Source organism: Homalodisca vitripennis, chromosome 1 (assembly GCF_021130785.1).
Source record: "Homalodisca vitripennis isolate AUS2020 chromosome 1, UT_GWSS_2.1, whole genome shotgun sequence".
NCBI lineage: Eukaryota > Metazoa > Arthropoda > Insecta > Hemiptera > Cicadellidae > Homalodisca > Homalodisca vitripennis.
In genome coordinates, this window is record NC_060207.1 from 37,469,484 (window position 1) to 37,488,039 (window position 18,556).

At 31.1% G+C, this 18,556-nt stretch overlaps 2 protein-coding genes and 1 non-coding gene across 5 annotated transcripts in view; 2 read left to right on the plus strand and 1 right to left on the minus strand.

The window, feature by feature from the left end:
- Positions 1-18,556, plus strand: part of LOC124359896 (neuropilin and tolloid-like protein 2) — a 242,302-nt gene that overhangs the window by 7,494 nt on the left and 216,252 nt on the right. The gene's annotated exons all lie outside the window — the stretch shown is intronic.
- LOC124359920 (mast cell protease 1-like) lies at positions 2,729-4,758 on the minus strand. Its single transcript, XM_046813058.1, has 3 exons — positions 4,347-4,758; positions 3,593-3,839; positions 2,729-3,505 (listed from the first exon to the last, which is right to left on the minus strand). Exons 1-3 carry the CDS (start codon positions 4,709-4,711, stop codon positions 3,152-3,154), a joined length of 966 nt encoding a protein of 321 aa, XP_046669014.1. The 5' UTR covers positions 4,712-4,758; the 3' UTR covers positions 2,729-3,151.
- On the plus strand, positions 15,103-15,173 carry Trnas-gga. The gene has a single exon. It is a non-coding gene; the product is annotated as a tRNA-Ser (tRNA).

Consider the following 18,556-nt stretch of genomic DNA (forward strand, 5'->3'; position numbering starts at 1 on the left):
TGCTTTAAACCTTAATAATATGGCTAAGATCATCTAGCTAATACTTCCTTTGACACAAAACATTTAAAGGGATTGTTTTGTTGTAATGGTATTAGAATTCAATTGATTGATGCCAATATCTAAGAAAACTGTCAACCTCAGGTGTTAAATATTTTGTCTTCCTAAAACGCTATTGAATATATTTTTTGAATATATATATATATATATATATATATATATATATATATATATATATATATATATATATATTCCTAAATGGAGTTAGTAAAATGAATTGTAAACTGTTAATTATAACAAGTAGCATTCTGCACATGGCAAATTATGAATGAGCTGCGTTGTAATCAAATGGGAATTTCGGAAATTTCCTGATTTTAAGTGCAGCTACTTACACTATTCATATATGCTTCGTAGAGTTAAAAAAATATGGAAATTCTGGAATAGTAGAGATTATAAAAAATCGTTCAAGCTAAAGCTAAATCTATTTTAAATATTCAATGTTATCAAAATTCTAAACAAAATCACTCCATGAAAAAACGTGACATTAGGGTGTAAAAGATTTAACTCTCTTCCCCTCCAAGGGTCAAAAGCCGAATCTGTGGGCACTAATGTCTTTCTAAGTTACATACAACTTACTGTGGTTGGATGGCAAGAAGTTCGGCGGAGCTTAGAAGATTCAAATATTACTACAATATTAGAAAACAGTGGTCATTATGTAGGAATGTTAACGGATCGAACAAATTTCAATTTTTGATATATTTATAAAACTTGATTAATTTTATATATATTATATAATATATTGTGTGAGTGTGTGTGTATGTATATATATATATATATATATATATATATATATATATATATATATATACATGTATATATGTATATATACATAATAAGAAGAGGACTGTTTATTATTATGTTTAAATAATATTTCCTTGTTTTTTTTTTCTTAAGGTTGTCGCAATCATCCCAACCACTCTGTTACCCAGTTTGACAAGCAGCAATACCGGCGGGCGATCACAAAGCATTGTGATTATGTTTATAACGTATGGAATATTTTATCCGATGCTAATTTACACTGTGCCATGAGCCGCTGCTTTATACTGATAAGGAGCTGTGTTAACCTTATATAATCATGATATACCATTGACGAACTGAATATCAGGAATCAGAGGCGTGCCAATGTTGAGTATGTATGTGGAGTATTATTAATGCTACTACTAGTGGAGGTTATCGGAGCTAGGTATTAGTTGTGCTAATAAAGATTGGTTGGTATGTTACGTAGTATCTATATTACTATTGAGGTATCAGGAACTGGTATTTGTTAAGTCAATGGAGGATGATTGGTATGCAGCGTAGTATTGGTATTATTACTGAGGTTATCAGACTCAGATATTTGTTGGTTCAATGGAAGATGATTGGTATGTAGCGTAGTTTTGGTATTATTACTGAGGTTATCAGACTCAGGTATTTGTTGGGTCAATGGAGGATGATTGCTATGTAGCGTAGTATTGGTATTATTACTGAGGTTATCAGACTCGGGTATTTGTTGGGTCAATGGAGGATGATTGGTATGTGGCGTAGTATCGGTATTACTATTGAGGTATCAGATCATGGTATTTGTTGAATCAATGGAGAGGGGTTGGTATTTGGCGTCGTTTCACTATTACTAATAAGGCAGGTATTTGCCGTGTCAATGGTGAGTGATTGGTATGTTGCGTAGTATCAATATTACCACTGGATTCCAGTATTTGTTCAATCAATGGAGAGTGATTAGTATGGGGCGGGGTATCAGTATTACTATTGAGGTTATTAGAGTCAGGTATTTATTGTATCAGTGGAGAGTGACTGTATGTAGCGTAGTATCAGTATTAACTTTTAGGTTTTCAGAGCCGGGTGTGTACCTTTATTAATATTGGTTGCAGGTATTGTTAAGTATTTCATTAAATTGGCTCAATATTGTGGTGTAAAATATATATGTATCCTTGCGTTCTTATTATGTTTTTATATATCTTGCAGTCATTGTTAGAACATTCTTTGCAGCTCCTTATCGAGTAAGAATTCTCGCTGCAGTACTCTCAACTTTACCAACCAGAATGTAAACTTAAATTTTAAAAATGTAAACCCTAAAAATGAACGTGTAAATTCTTATTTACTGTTTGATTGTTGGTTTCAATTATATTCATAACTTTGTTTCCCTTTGAAACTTCCCTCATATGCACAACATCACTCCGGTAGTAGCACTATAGCAGCATGCAGAACTACAAGTTTATTAATATTTTCCCTTTTGTATTTCCAATTCCAATTTTAAAATAAAATTTTATTAGATATTCCAAATAATAAATTTAAAATAGGGCGAAAATTCAGGAATTGTTGTGATATCCGCGATTTGAAAAACATTGGGCAAACACAATAACACCAGGAAGAATGATAAGCCATGAAGAACATGCACTTCAAACTGGATATTGGTTTATGGATACAACGTTAGAAGGAAATCTAAAATAAACATTTATGCCAATGCAAAATAAATTAAAGAAGAAATTCAATAGTTTTTAAATATTGAATCTGGACCTTAACAAAATTCACTGTTACTCTTTTTGATATAATTAAGTATTAAACTTATTTTTCACATTTACACTATGGATAATTTCCTGAATTATAATTACAAAGTTAACATATTTGTTTTTTTAATAACATTTGTTTTTATTTAATTACATGTTATTACTATAAACACTTTTATTCCAGTTAAGTAGACATGATGATGCATGCATTCCTGAAAAGCAAAATGCTTAAATAACTTTGGAGAGTTTATTTTTGTACTATTGAATAATAACCATAGTCGTTTGCATTTCATAACTATGATACAAGTTAAGTTCTTAATTGCCTAATGTTTGATAAAGCACACACACAATTATATGTAAAGATGTAGAACATGAGGTTCATTAATTGACGTTGGATATTTAGTGGCATCTTGCAATCCAGGCAGAGATTACCGTCGAGGGTGTTGGAGGCCTCGAGCTTACCAACTCAGAGGAAAGTGTGAGATGGGTGCGGAAATGGGTTAATCTCAAATGTAAGATTAGTTTGGTTGTGGGTACAGTTACTTTACAAACCATATTCAACTATCAACAATAGCTTTTTGAATATGTTGTATTTATATGGCATTTAATGTAAAGTTAAAACTATTATCCACAGTCAAATAAAAATTCAAGATTATACTAGTGGCCAGGAGAAAGGAATTTGTGAGACAGATGTATCCCTTGCAACTGTCCGGGGTATCTGGCATGTTCGGGACATACTGCTTGATCCAGTCTCCAAGGGGACAGACGTAGGTGTAAATGTTCAGGCTTGGGCGTAATATTTTGCATTCAGGGTATCCCAAGAATCTGCAAGTGCGCCGCTCTCGGGTCATATGGGCAATGGCGACAGCTTTGTTTGAGCACAGGAGGGCGCTACCAGCGTCCCCTTGGCAGAGTTGGGGTACATTTTCTTTGGGCTCGGAGCATACCTGTTCAACCACATCAGTAACTAAATATTCTGATTTATACCTACTCGTAACAAATATGTCATTCAGATCGAGGAATTTGATACTGACCAGCCGTTTCCACTGGAACCTCTTGGTGCAAGGGCAGGACTGTTCTCCGTGCAGTGCCACCACGTCCCACATGCGAAGGCGGGCGTGTTTGGGATCCACCATGGATCCAAATCCTGAGGATTGACAATCCATTGCATGGGTAGGCCACGGCTCCATCCACAAGTCAGCTTTGAAGACTGTGTCCGAAAATTCAAAAGCTTTATCAACCTTAATGAGGGCAGCGTCATGCTCAGCCAGTCTTCCATATCTATTACAAAGTTGTGTTAGTCTTTGAATTAATTGTCAATTTTGAGGTTATTTACGTTCAGCAACAAGAATAATATTTGTACCAATAGTAAAATATAGAATTGTCAGCTATAATGAAGGTTATTAATGTCATGTGAAATAGTACAGTACGATTAAAATATACACAATTACTATCAGAATTCTAATACAATGGGAAAATGATCGAAAATAAATACTGGTAATAACAAAGATAAATGTGCTAATAAATTGTTATGTGGTTGGGGATAAGGTAATTCTTTAATAAAAACAAATTGAAGTTGTGAGTAAAAAAGATGTCGTAAAAACGTAAATGATTTTATAGGTATTAGCGCTCTACCTATTCTTCTTGATTTTATAGATTTCTGAGTGAGACCGTCAATGATCCTTACAAAGTTTATGTAATAAGAACTGATCAGAAACTCTCGTGAAAGAGCCGATTTAGGGGGATCTATTTATTGTTGACGACTTTTGAGATATAATTATGACTCACGTGTATCTGGGGTGAATGATGATCTGGCTGCTGTAGCGCACCTGCTTGTAGGTCACTTCCTCACTTGTGAGAGCTGTAATACCGGCTGTCACCGTCACCTCCTTGTCACCTGCCAACCTCGTGGGCTCCCAGAAACTTGTCTTCTGCACAAGACAATGGGCGACGGTCAGCACGAAGTTAACGCTGATCAGAGTGCCGCTGCAACGACCTACCTTACTGCTGACAAACACGATGTGGGTTAGCGTCCCGTAGGTGGGATAGGTGACGTTGGATTTTGGTTCTTCATCTCCGTGTGATGAACTGATCCAGAACCACATCACCAGGATTGATCGAGCGATTGAATTTAACACGATTTTGAGTATCATGGTGTGCTACGAAAGGTTAAAATCACATGATCAGCTGTTATCTAAACATATGTATGGAAATATGATTTCTGTATTCAAATTTGTAAGCCCAGCTGGTGAAATCATGATACTGATATTTTATGAATAATGGGTCCGATATTGTAATAGAAGTATAAAATTCACTTTATAAATCTTATTCTAAAACATTTGATCTCAAAGTGAATAGTAAATATAATAATATTTTTATGAGTTACCTGGATGATCGGTGCGGGCGTGTTGTCTTTTAGTGTTGGGCTTTATTAGGAATTCATGATTTATTTTATCTCTTGTATATCGTGCTTTTCTTTAAATTATGAATTTTGACAATGCATTGTTCATTTCCATCTCAAAGAAGGAGGGAAATCACTTTTTTAAATATTGAATTTACAGTTATTGCAATTTTATGTACATATATATATATATATATATATATATATATATATATATATAATTTCAATAAACATTGAATCACAAAAAGTACTTGCTCCGCCGGGAGTCGAACTCGGATCTCTCACTTGCCGGGTGAATGTGCTACCATTACACCACAGAGCGCTTACTTTTTCTGATTCAATTATTTTGTATTTGGCCGTATCTGTCACATATGCGTTTAAATAAGCAACTAACATATGATCGGAAGACCAAATACCTGTCAAACGACTTTTATTTACAAGTATATGTATATATGTATATATATATATATATCTTTATATATATATATATATATATATATATATATATATATATTATATATATATATATATTTCTTGTGTGCGTGTGTATGAGGCTGAACTCCTCCTAAACGGGTGGACCGATTTTAATGAAACTTTTTGTGTGTCTTCAGGTGGATCCGAGAATGGTTTAGATTCACAATTCGGTCCAATTTAAATAGTTTATTTAATTAATTTTTTAATAATAAATTGTTGATGTTGAAGTGTTTTACATTGGATCCGCCAGACTGCGCTACGACACGTAATACAAAGTGAACTGTTACTTAACAGCTGTTAATACTTTCAGCTGAAGTTCATCAAAGAGGCAGAAATATTAATTGTTTACATTAAAAATTTAGAAAAATGTTATTGTTAAGTGCTTGATCAGTAGTGTAATGCAGATTGCAAAGATGAAGTTTCACCAATTGTTCTATGTAAACATTATAATATTACAACACAGCCATAATGTTTTTCTATTTTAATTCCAGGTTGTCCCGACAGTTTGTGCTGCTATCAAATTTGTGTGTTGTTTTGTAACATTGCGTAATTATTGTGATAAGTGCTAATTGTAATAATACATTAATAGAGATTGAAGATGTTTGAAGTCCATAAAAAACTTATTGTTATTTATTGAAGTTATTGAACTCATTTTGCAAATTTAATGAAGTGAGTATATTGGTCGCATAACCTCAAATAACCTAAGTATCATACAAATCAAAAGGTTGTGTTTCTATGTGTGAATAACTATTGTTAACAGTTTAGATAATCCAGTTTTAAACTAATTGGATTTAAAATAATTTGTTGTAATTTAAATTTTTAATCTGCAGTCAAAATTGGTCACATAAGTTCAAATTAAGTAGCATACAAATCACATGTGTGAATAACTATTGTTAATAGTGTAGGAATTGGTTTTAAATTAAATTCTGTTGGCCAGTTCCGATAATAGGCTATACTGTAATTTTAAATAACTAATTTTATAACGTATATTTTTTCAATTTACAACTTAATTTATCATAATGCCATTGAATGTACAATATTTTTTTGTTAATCCTTCAGGAGTATACATAAACAAATTAGATGGTTTTCCGATAAGGCTAAAGTATAATAAGTGGCCTCCATCACAATCGAATTATTGATAAACAACAATAATTTTAAATAACTATAATGAAATTCGGTAGTTTAGATAGACTAATCAGAAATATCAATAATTCGATTTTGATGGTGGCCGCTTATTATACTTCAGCCTTTACATAACTATAATCTAATTCGGATAGTATTTTAGATAGGCTATTCAGAAATATCAATAATTCGATTGTGATGGAGGCCACTTATTATACTTCAGCCCTATCGGAAAACCATCTAATTTGTTTGTGTATACTCCTGAAGGATTAACAAAAAAATATTGTACATTCAATGGCATTACGATAAAGTAAGTTGTAAATTAAAAAATATACCTGTTATAAAATAGTTTGTTTCAACTTTTTTATCTTCAGATTAAGTAAGTTTTCATTTAAAACATCCTCTACATTTCACATCACTCATGTTATACTCACACACTATCGGTTGATCGAAGTGTGATTAAATGTACATGTAATGAAGTTAGATATTGTAATAACTTTTTAATAGACATTTTTTATCAAAACAGCCCAGATTGTTACAGATGAATCAAAGTTTAAAATTTTCGAATTAAAGACGTGTGTACAGGACAACGTCTGTCGGGTCTGCTAGTATATATATCCTGTTAAATCTTTAGTAGTATCATATTTATACAGATTGTCTAAATAAATCTCTGGATCAAAATTAGAATCAGGTTCAAATCTTGAATGTGACCGTGATAGTTTTTATCAGTACAGTCGACCTTGTACTGTATCGACTCTCCTCTTTATTATGTTTATTAACATCCTCACGTACGCCAGTGGCTATAGAAGAGAATAATGTTTAAAATTGGATCCATTTTATAGTAAAACATCACACCCAGAACTGCAAACTACCAAAGAGATTAATTAAGAACTACAAATACTCTCTTTTGTTACAACTTTCCACACATGGTTGGCCAATAACTTCACGAATAAATGGCTAATTCTATTTCAAATATTTAAGCTGAGTATATCGATGATTCTATCTTGTAATTTTTTGATGACATTAAGAAATCTACAAGTAGTCTTATAAATCCTGTTCTCTGTCCATCCTTTTACTTTTCAGCTAAGAGTTATTCCGCCAGCCTAACTTTCTGTTTGGAATTTGTTATAGTATAATTCCATTTACCCTCTTCTGACTCCACAGCGATATTAGTGTTGCAAACTGTAATCCTTTAACAACCCCTGAACACCTCCCCGCATACTAAGCAGCAGTATCAGAGACGCTCGCGGCTGGAATGTGTAACCATGTTTTCATTAACAATAACGGCAACAATAACCCAAACTGACGCCGAGAAAACTCTAAAACTATCCTCAACGTTAATAACTCACTGTTTACATCGTCTTTATTGTATTTACTGCACTCTCATAAATATCTTGATTATAAGAATACAATAGTGTTAATAATTATTTTGAAAACAGCTATAAATTTACTCACTCACGTTTCTAACAGCACTTAGCCAGTGTTTTCATAATATATTGATTTAACCTTCTAAAAATAAAATTAAACACGTTCTGTAGCTGTAGTTTATTTATTCTATTAGATATAATATATATATATATATATATATATATATATATATATATATATATATATATTGTTTTTCTAATTTTTCATTCTTTTTCTAATTTTATGTCATTAAATAAATGTTGTTAGGTTTTATATATAAATAAAATTTATATATATATATATATAAACCATTACCTTTTTACTACAGTATTCATAACACCGTTTAAATATTATTTACTAATTTAAACAATATTTCATATTGCTGTTTCTTCATACCTAATGGCCTCTGATTTACCTCAATGTAGATTTTGACCATATTGTACGTACCATAAATCATAGTTTATGTTAACTTTTTTCGATTAAAATTGCATTTCCAATAGTATTACATTTCATTAATGTGCTATCACCAAAGGACCAAGGACAATCAAATAGTTAAAATAAATTAAAATATCTATTCACATTTAGAAGATTCAAATAAATTGTAAATTAACCTGATTAGTGTCGGTTACATTATGTAATATATTATTTAATTTAATATGTGTAGTGATATTTCATGTTATAGTTAACAGCTTACAATGACAAGTGATAAAGACCTAAGTACAAGTTAAAAATATATATTTATACTTCTTATCAGAATAAAAGTGAAACATAAATTACATTTAAACTGTACTTGGTAGTCTTGACAATGAAGAAAATTGTCTTATTCTTCGTGAAAAATGGATAAAGAAAGAAAATACGCTTTAAGATATACATAAAACTAAAATCTTTAACTACAAAATATTTTTGGATTGAAGATAGAGTGTTTAAATACTTAACAAACTATATTTACCATATTTCTCTGAATAATATCACTAAATATTAATTTATGGTAAGTTCTGAAAGCAAATATAGTGATAATTTTGAATGTTGTACACATCTACTAAAATTATGCGGCTTCAAGGTATTGTAATCGATATATTTTGGGCCATTGAGTTAAGAGCATTATGCGAAATCGTGTGAAATTATTTGGAAAAATGATAATGGTTTAGCCAAAGGCTGTTTACAAGAACTGACGATTAGTAAGCACTGTGCTAGCCCGCATAGCCCAAAGCTGGTTAAATATCGGTGAATAATAACACTGTCATGTCAGTTTCACATAAACTGGTTTGCCAACATTCGTCCACATTCATTCTGAAAATTAACAACCCCTCAGAGCTATGTTGTCGTTTTATAGATAAGCACAATACATTTCACAAAATAGATTCAGCCGAATGTGACCAGGATTATAAAGGAGTGGAACATGGTTGAAAAGTTTCCGACGACAATAACAGTAAAATATAATATTTTGCCTCAGTGGACTTGTTTTAAGTCAGGCACCATTTTCTTGGTGTATCGTTGCCAATAAAATATGTTTATAATATAAATTTTTATTGCAGTCTAATCTGTTATTTATGTTGAATTCTTATGTTCCTAAAGCTTTTGTTGGGTTCGTAACACACTATTTGTTTGTAAAACACAGTATCAATCGATTTGAAATGTCTCTTGTTGAATGTAAAAAGTTTAAAATATAAAACATCTGACGCACCATCCAGATTGATTAATAATGTAAACTATAACAAAGATATGTAGCGTTCAAAGAAGGCTAAAATAATGCAACAGAAAACTATTCCCCATCTCTGCGTATTTTACACGTCTGTGAGTACGCACTACAAATTCTATTTAAAAATTAGCCTATGTTTTTAACCTTAACTGTATAGCAAAATACTAATACAGGATTGAGATTTCTTCAATTTAAATTATTCTGCTATACGTTGAATTTGGTTGTTGACTTGGTTGTAAGTTATAATTAAACAGTAATAGTGTACATCTGGCTAACAATCAGTGCAAATATAGTTATTTATTGACTTTTAGAACCCCTAGTTGAATTAGTTCCTATTATTCACTGGAATTAATTTACATCCGCATTAAATTTCCTAAATAAAACTAAAATATAGTGCCTCCAGTAATGCAGCAGCTACTGAGAACCAATACAAGAATTCATTCTACGTTTCTTTCCACCAAAACACGTACCGCCTTTTACTTATTCCAAAATTAGGCCTAAATACGGCCTTTTTTAATACTTTTTCTGCATACTTTTCATCTAGTATATCCTTCTCTTTATATGATCAGCAGTCCTCGCTCCAATCGCCTTGATGAGCCGTTTCAAGCCTTTAGCAATGACATAACTATCTAAACATTAAATTAACCTATCCAGATGAGGGTTGTGAAAAATCATTTTTTGCAGTTATATTTACTTTAAGCTAGCTTGTGGCAACATGTATCTTTTACAATTGGTTACCTATAAAAATTCTTCAATCAACAAAACATAGATATTATCTCAATCTTTTTACAATCCCAACGAAATACGAGTATTCTAATCTTTATTTTACGTTTTATATTTAAAAACTTTTAAATTCCAAACTGAAAATTTGTTATACTAAAATAATAAGTAGAGTAGAGCGCCTGCTAAAGCTATTTAAGACAATAATTTATACGTTACAGATCACTTGCTTGTTATTACAGTTGTTGGTGTCTTATCTCATCACTCCCAAGATTCGAGTTTTAAGTTAAAATATTATTCGCCGTAACAATTTTGTATGATATAATTTTTTGCCAAATACCTTAACATGATACCGTTATGACAAAAACGGATGATTCTCTTAATCCTGAATCGGTAAATTTCGCATATGCTTCGAAAAATACCACCTTGATTGGCCCTTCATTTGCGTTACTTTACGAACTCAAAACAAAAATATACGTATATTTCAATAGGAAATCGCGTGAAAACCCGCTAATAACTACTAAAAAAAGGATAAGTAAGGTGTGTCTTATTTCACCAGATGAAGTTAAGGCTAAGAAACACTCTCTAATATTTAACCTGGAACAAACGTTTTAAAGGTGACTTCCAAGCCAGGCGGCCTGTTAGCAAGGCTAGGATCGTCCAGAGGTGACCCATTCAAGTAGAGACTTCCGAGAAAATCTACACATTTCTTTAATTACGATTTATTACTGCACTGTAACATCTAAGATACATGTACGTGTAGGGTGAATAAGGGACTCTATGTACTCATGTTCTAGTATGTATGGTGTTCTGAAATGATAATGAAGGAATTATTACACTTTTTTTCCTAAAACATAGAACTGTTTCCCCAGTAATGAACTTATACAGTCATCAGTAAAAGCATGAAATAACTTTTCATCAATATCTTTACAAACATACATCTACAAGCGTTTGGTAAGAGTGGTTCTCAAACCTCGGGAATAACCCACGTAGAGTACAAAAGTCAGTTTCAATGTTCTGTAATGCTTAGCAGTGTAGATATGATAGTAATATAGTTTGAGAGTAAAAGTCAATAAAACTACTTTCTTTAAAAGTGATTTAAGAAATTTAACTAAAACATTTATTATTATTAAAATAGTAGTAATACAGTAAGAGATAAAATATTCTATAATGATAAAAACTCAACAAAGTTAAAGGGTAACTAGGAAATACAACAGAACAAAGTTTAAGTGTAATGTAAGACTGGCAGGAATAAATCTTAAGTGGGAGTGGAAAACACAAGGATGTTGAGACAGTACTTGTCAGAGCAAAGAGAGATAGTGAGGTAGGTAAGGATAAATTGTGAGGGCAGTTACAGTGGGAGGAAGTCCCTGTTGGAGAAGCGTACCCAAGCAGACTACAACTTGTGTTTGTGGGCAGATATCAAGATAAACAGCCAACGTCTTTCCCTCGTCCACGATATTGCGGACTCAAAGCGCCGAGTTCTGGTTGAGTTTGAGACGGCTGTTTAGTTGGAGGAATCACGACTCAAGTTAGAGATAGCAATATTAATCTCTCTGGTAGTACATCAGATTGGCTATATCCACTAAACGTGTAGGATTAACTTTCATTTGCTATTTATTTGTAAAAGAAAATATTCAATACCCATATAATATATTAGATCTGTTTATTGAATATCTCATATGATTATTTGTATGGTTCTGGCAATATAGAAAAAATAAGGTTCTTGTATTTAGGAAGATTGTGCTAAGGTGAGGAATAATGGTGGTGAAAAAACAAAAATATCAAGCTAATGGTATACTTTAGGTTACTTATTCCTTTGCAAGTAGCGTACTAACTTTTAGTCTAAGTTAAGTGTGATAAGGTGAGGAAAAAGAAACAGTATCAAGCTTATGTTATACTTTAGGTTACTTATTCCTTTGCAAGTTGAGTACTAACTTTAAGTCTAAGTTAAGTGTGATAAGGTGGGGAAAAAGAAACAGTATCAAGCTTATGTTATACTTTAGGTTACTTATTCCTTTGCAAGTAGAGTACTAACTTTAAGTCTAAGTTAAGTGTGATAAGGTGAGGAAAAAGAAACAGTATCAAGCTTATGTTATACTTTAGGTTACTTATTCCTTTGCAAGTAGAGTACTAACTTTAAGTCTAAGTTAAGTGTGCTAAGGCGAGGAAAAAAGAAGCTGTATAAAGCTAATGGTATACTTTAGGTTACTTATTCCTTTGCAAGTAGCGTACTAACTTTTAGTCTAAGTTAAGTGTGATAAGGTGAGGAAAAAGAAACAGTATCAAGCTTATGTTATACTTTAGGTTACTTATTCCTTTGCAAGTAGAGTACTAACTTTAAGTCTAAGTTAAGTGTGCTAAGGCGAGGAAAAAAGAAGCTGTATCAAGCTAATGGTATACTTCAGGTCACTTATTCCTTTGCAAGTAGCGTACTAACTTTAAGTGTAAGTTAAGGCTAATAATATAAGTCTAATATTATTCTAAAGTTGAATGTGTTTAAAAATGTATTACAGAAGCTTATATTATCCTGAAACTAAATTATGCTTACAGATTGTAGTATCACTTCAAGATGATTTTAGTAATAAATCCTAGGATTTAATATTTATTTATATGATATGAAAGTAGTAGAAAAATATCAACTGTAATAAAAACATATTTCATATCACCTATATTGACTTTGAACGATGTTTGAATTAAACAATATTCCGTATATTTTACAACGTTTTTATAGGAAATGTAGTTATCAGTATAATAGTAGATATACCCATTAGGAGTTACTCCGTAGAATATTACGAATAAATAATCAGATACCTAGAAATTAAATATAAAAGGATCGGTAATCATTCCTCTCATGAAGGTACGATTCCGTTCAGAGATGTTAATAAGTTTTAAGTTAAAAAAAAGACTTGTCGAGAATTATTTTACTTAGAAGTCTAGTAAACCAGGTTTCCTTTTTCCACTTTTTATTTCAGCCCTATAAAGCATGAATGTTGCTAGAAATGTTAAATATACATATGGCGAACCAAGGAAGCTGTACGGCCACACCACGTGCTGCGTGACAGCCTTTCGCTAAGATTGTATGCAACATTTAAAGTCTATAACTACACGTGTTATTATGTCGCATGTAAAAAATTTCATATCATATAAATCTTAGGTTATTTATAAATTTCTGTATTCTGAAAAACTAATCTAAAAGGCTAGTTACCTACTCGAGACTAATGTAAATTCTTTCACTAACGCTCAGAAAATCTCCAAGAAGTGACATACATCATCAGATAAATATGAAATTTCTTGCAAACTTTAAAGTATATAGGTCAGTTCTTTATCAAGGTATTGAGCGGACAAATAAATAAAAATTTGCATTTTAATTATAGTATATAGATGAATTTTTATCGAGATGTCGTGCTGACAGACCAGTAGAAATTTAACATTTCAAACCCCTTGAACTCTCAGTCAATACACAAACATAATTATACAGTAAAAATTCTGTTTTAACAGCTGATTTAAACAAAGATCGTTATTCTTTACGTTGTTACAGCCTTCGTATATAAAAAATATACTTATCATTTTACAGAAAGAGTAAATATATTTAGGAACTGTTTAAATGGCGAGAAAGTGATTATATTATATAATATTTATAGAGGAAGAAATAAAATGTGGGAAGAACCCTGATCAAAGAATGAAAGTACGTCGCTTCTATCCTTACGGCAAAAACTTACAGCGATTAATGGGCTGAAATAGGCGGCGCTGCGACACAGCGTGCTAGGCTTGTCTCATTTATTATGCCATGAGATAAAGCGGACCGTTGGGCTCGAAAGATATGAGAAGAAAACTGTTTAGTGGCGCAAAAACGAAGTAAAGGGGTAGCTAGCTTGTTTTAAACATCCTTGCTTTCGTGGTAAATTTAAAAAATTTACAAACAGGCAGTTTACACTATAAACAATTGCCACATATATTTTATAAACAGTATATATGCATAGTGACTAAAACGTAATTACAAATGCCTTCTAAAATGTTTTTCAAAGTATTTCAAACTGAATGTCAGAAGGTGAGATATCCCCTCAAGCCCAGCCGGTGGAAAGGGAAGTCAAACTGACGAAATTGCTTTAAATATTTGGTTCGCACAACACTGATAAGGACGTTAACCCTTTAATTTAGCATTCTCATATAATTGATTTGTAAAGATAATTACTTGTAACAGTTAAGTGGTAGAATTCTTAAGTTAACTTTAAACGGCAACCACCCTAAAAACTTGACATATGTAGAAAAATGAATAAAAATAAATGTTGTTTGGAATTACTGGAAACAAACATGTAAAGTAGAAATTAAATAAAAAGACTGACAAAAGAACTCATCGAAGCTATGTGCAATAATGCCTTCGTACAAAGTTAAACCTGGCTATTAATGAAATTACGACAGTTATCGCGTTGAAGGCAGCAATATATCGTACAACCATATATATATCCGTATATATACAACCGTATATATATATATATATATATATATATATATATATATATATATATATATATATATATATATATATGCGATTCAATGTTTATTGAAATTAAACAAGGCTATTGCCATTTATACATATTTAATGTAAATAAAGTCATTTGACAGGTATTTGGTCTTCCGATCATATATTAGTTTGGTTATTTAAACACATATGTGAAAGAAACAGCCAAATACAAAATAATTGAATCGTAAAATGTGAGGGCTCTGTGGTGTAATGGTAGCACATTCACCCGGAAAGTGAGAGATCCGGGTTCAAGTCCCGGCGGAGCAAGTACTTTTTGCGATTCAATGTTTATTGAAATTAAATAAGGCTATTGCCATTTATACAAATTTAATGTGTATATATATATATATATATATATATATATATATATATATATATACGAATATTTCTATTAAATCTACCTATATACGGACTAAAATAACAATACAGCATTATTCATTACAATATTATAAATTTTACACGGCTCAACGGGCAAAAAATGTTGCAAAATAAATAACTTTGCTCTTTTCTAATCTTAAATACTACTAGGTAGAAACAGGTGCTTGATATTATATTATTTTTACTCTATTTACTTGATAAGTTTTACTGTTGATTTGCGTTAGAGAATTTGTATGACATACTCATACAGCAAGAGTATAACTAATGTATGGAGAGTAACGGTTATGCGATGTTGCAGTGACATTAGTCGGCATCTCGATAGTAGCTTGTTTGTTTGGTTTGAAGTTCTATAGCTGTTGTGCAATGTTTGTTTATTTCAACTGCTTACTTTGTATCCCATCCAAACATCCTACACTCCGTCACTATTCCAACTTCTAATTTCTTGTTTTTAATCTGTAACTGTACCAATATCGCTGTACCACTGATATTTTAAGTGCTTTTTTATTTTTTTATTTAAAATGTTTGAAAAATAAATTATGTGTTCTGAAAATCTTTCAAAAAAGTCCTAAAAAATATGAAAATTGAGTTTAATCGACTGTTTTTAAATCTATAGAAATGCATATAATTTCGTAATAATTTAAAATTAAGAACAAGATGATAATAAAAAGTAATAAAATACTACAATTTATTGTTTTAAAACAAATTCTGGACCTATGATTTTGAGCAAAAGTACGTATATTTTTGCACTCTGAATGTGGAAATTTCGTAGCTAAAAAAATAAATAAAAAATTTAATACATGAATAATAAAAGCTGAATACATGAAATAATGTAGAGAAAGAAAATTTAATACATGAATAATAAAAGCTGAATACATGAAATAATGTAGAGAAAGAAATTATTATATGCTTGACTATAAATATTACTAGGGCACAAAGTCAATATCTAACAATACCACTAATTTGTAGAGTTATAAATTGAATGGAAAATACAAACGTTGCAGAAACTTACAAACTTAATTAAAATTTGTGATATTAACATTCAACAACCAAAATAAATTGTGGATGGGTATAAAAAATTACACCAGAATGATGGTGGTACTCTTCGTTTGTTTTTAATAGATAATATTAAAACATTTCAAAAGTCTTGTAATAAAGTTGTGGGAACTGAATGGATGCTACAATCTCACAACAACCATAATTAGTGTCCACTACTATGAAATGCACGAATAATGTGTGAGACAAAATAAATGTAACTCCATAAGGAATTTTGAAACTTCATAAGTTCTCTTATATATAAAATTTGCTGAAGTAAATATATGATGTCATACAATTCTTTCAATCATAAAACAATCCATGAGAGTCATGTTTTATAAAATAAGTAAACGATTTGATAACCAATATATTTTGAATTACAGTCGTTACCAAACAACGTAAAAATGTCAGACAAATTGTTATAAAGGAAAAAATATTATAATTTAATCTTTTGTTTTTCACAGATACGTGTTTTATATTGACAAGAAATTTTAACTTTGAAAATATATTATTTAAAATTAACTTAATGATTTACAAATTCTGGGAACCGTACATACATTAAAGTAAAGGATATTATGTAAAATTATGCAAGTTAACAGCACGCCAGGAGTAGATTTGCAGCATGGAGGCTTCGAGATTATCCCACAGCAGGCAGCATCCTGACCCGGCAAGCAAATCCCCATGGACCGCTTCCATATAATTAAATTTATATACAAATGCAGTAGTGGTGGAGATCTACACCACATTTCAAATCTCTAATTTAATTAACTCTCAAGTTATCTTGCATACAGACGGACTGGTGGAAGAGACACTGCTAAATGCTTAGCTGATTAAACTGCATAGTGGAGAAATTTGAATGTGTAAAATAATATGTTTTAAGGACAGAACACTATATTTTACAATCAATACATTTATTTCAACAAAACCTTTTATATATTATATACACAAGTAGAAAAATGAGTGAGAACGTTCGTCTGCGTAACAAGACAAAGGAGTATAAACTTCATTATTCAGCGACAAAACATTTATTGTCAGGTGTCACATACTCCCTCTGTTTTAATGGAGCATAAACCACGATACTCTAGGATATACCAGTGTGTATGTATATATAATTGACAAGAAAACACCGTTACTATTTACCTTGCTATGAAGGCGTAATTGCTTGTCAAGATAAATATCTTAATGTTTTGTATGAGACGATCCAATCCAGTAAATTAAATTTAATTTGTTTTGAACAAATGCCATACGATTAAACTTCACAATATATTCTGTTACTTATGTTTTATTCTATTTTTCACATTGTGGATGTAATTACACATAGGACTAATGTCAACAGAGTTTACCGTTTTCAGTGGTGATATAGAGGTTCCACAATAGATTTCATACCCTCGGGTCAACATGTTTGACAATGTCGTGTACTGAAAGGTAGTAATAGGGTTTCGTTCGTCAGCAAGTGACGGGTGACGCTTCTCTATAAATGATGAGGAAATTATAAATAACAACACAGAAATTTGTCTTTAAAAACGTTACGTATAATCGCAATTTTGGGCCTTATATAAAGCTACCTTTTTTATTCAAAATATTAAGATACATATAAACTTAGAAAATAATATGTACTAACGTTTTTTTTTCATTCTATTTTTTGATCGTAATTTATGTCCAATTGTTAGTTGTTTTTTGTTATTATTTAATTTACTCGTTATTGTTATGGATTTTAGTTGTTTTTGATATTCTTATCAATGTATCTGTTACTTATTTAGACTATCTTGGTAAGTTCTCTTTTATATAATATAATTAATAAGTAAGTAGTCAAGTATTCTTGAGTCTATAATTTGTCATTGAATGGAAATGGTGTAACCGTTGATACAAATAAATAAATAAATTTAAGCCTCAGCTTATAGCCTAAGCTGTCTTGTTTTTCGTCATTGTGGCTATTATTCCTTCCAAGATTATGAAGTATTTCCTCTCAGTAAAGTTCAAGTCGCCACCCCCACTCATTTTATATATATTATTGAGAGTCCTGCTTTATTATATTGAACATTCCAAGAAACTTAAAAATGTATTAATATATTTCATTAAGACAATTAAACTTGATACCTTCTATATAAATTTGTGTACCCGTATCGTTATCATTTTAAAGCTTGTACTGACATCACATTTTGACGCACGTATATTCCGAGGATAAAATAGAAGAAAGAACTGTGGAGCACAAAAAGCCACAAACGATAACCATTTTAACT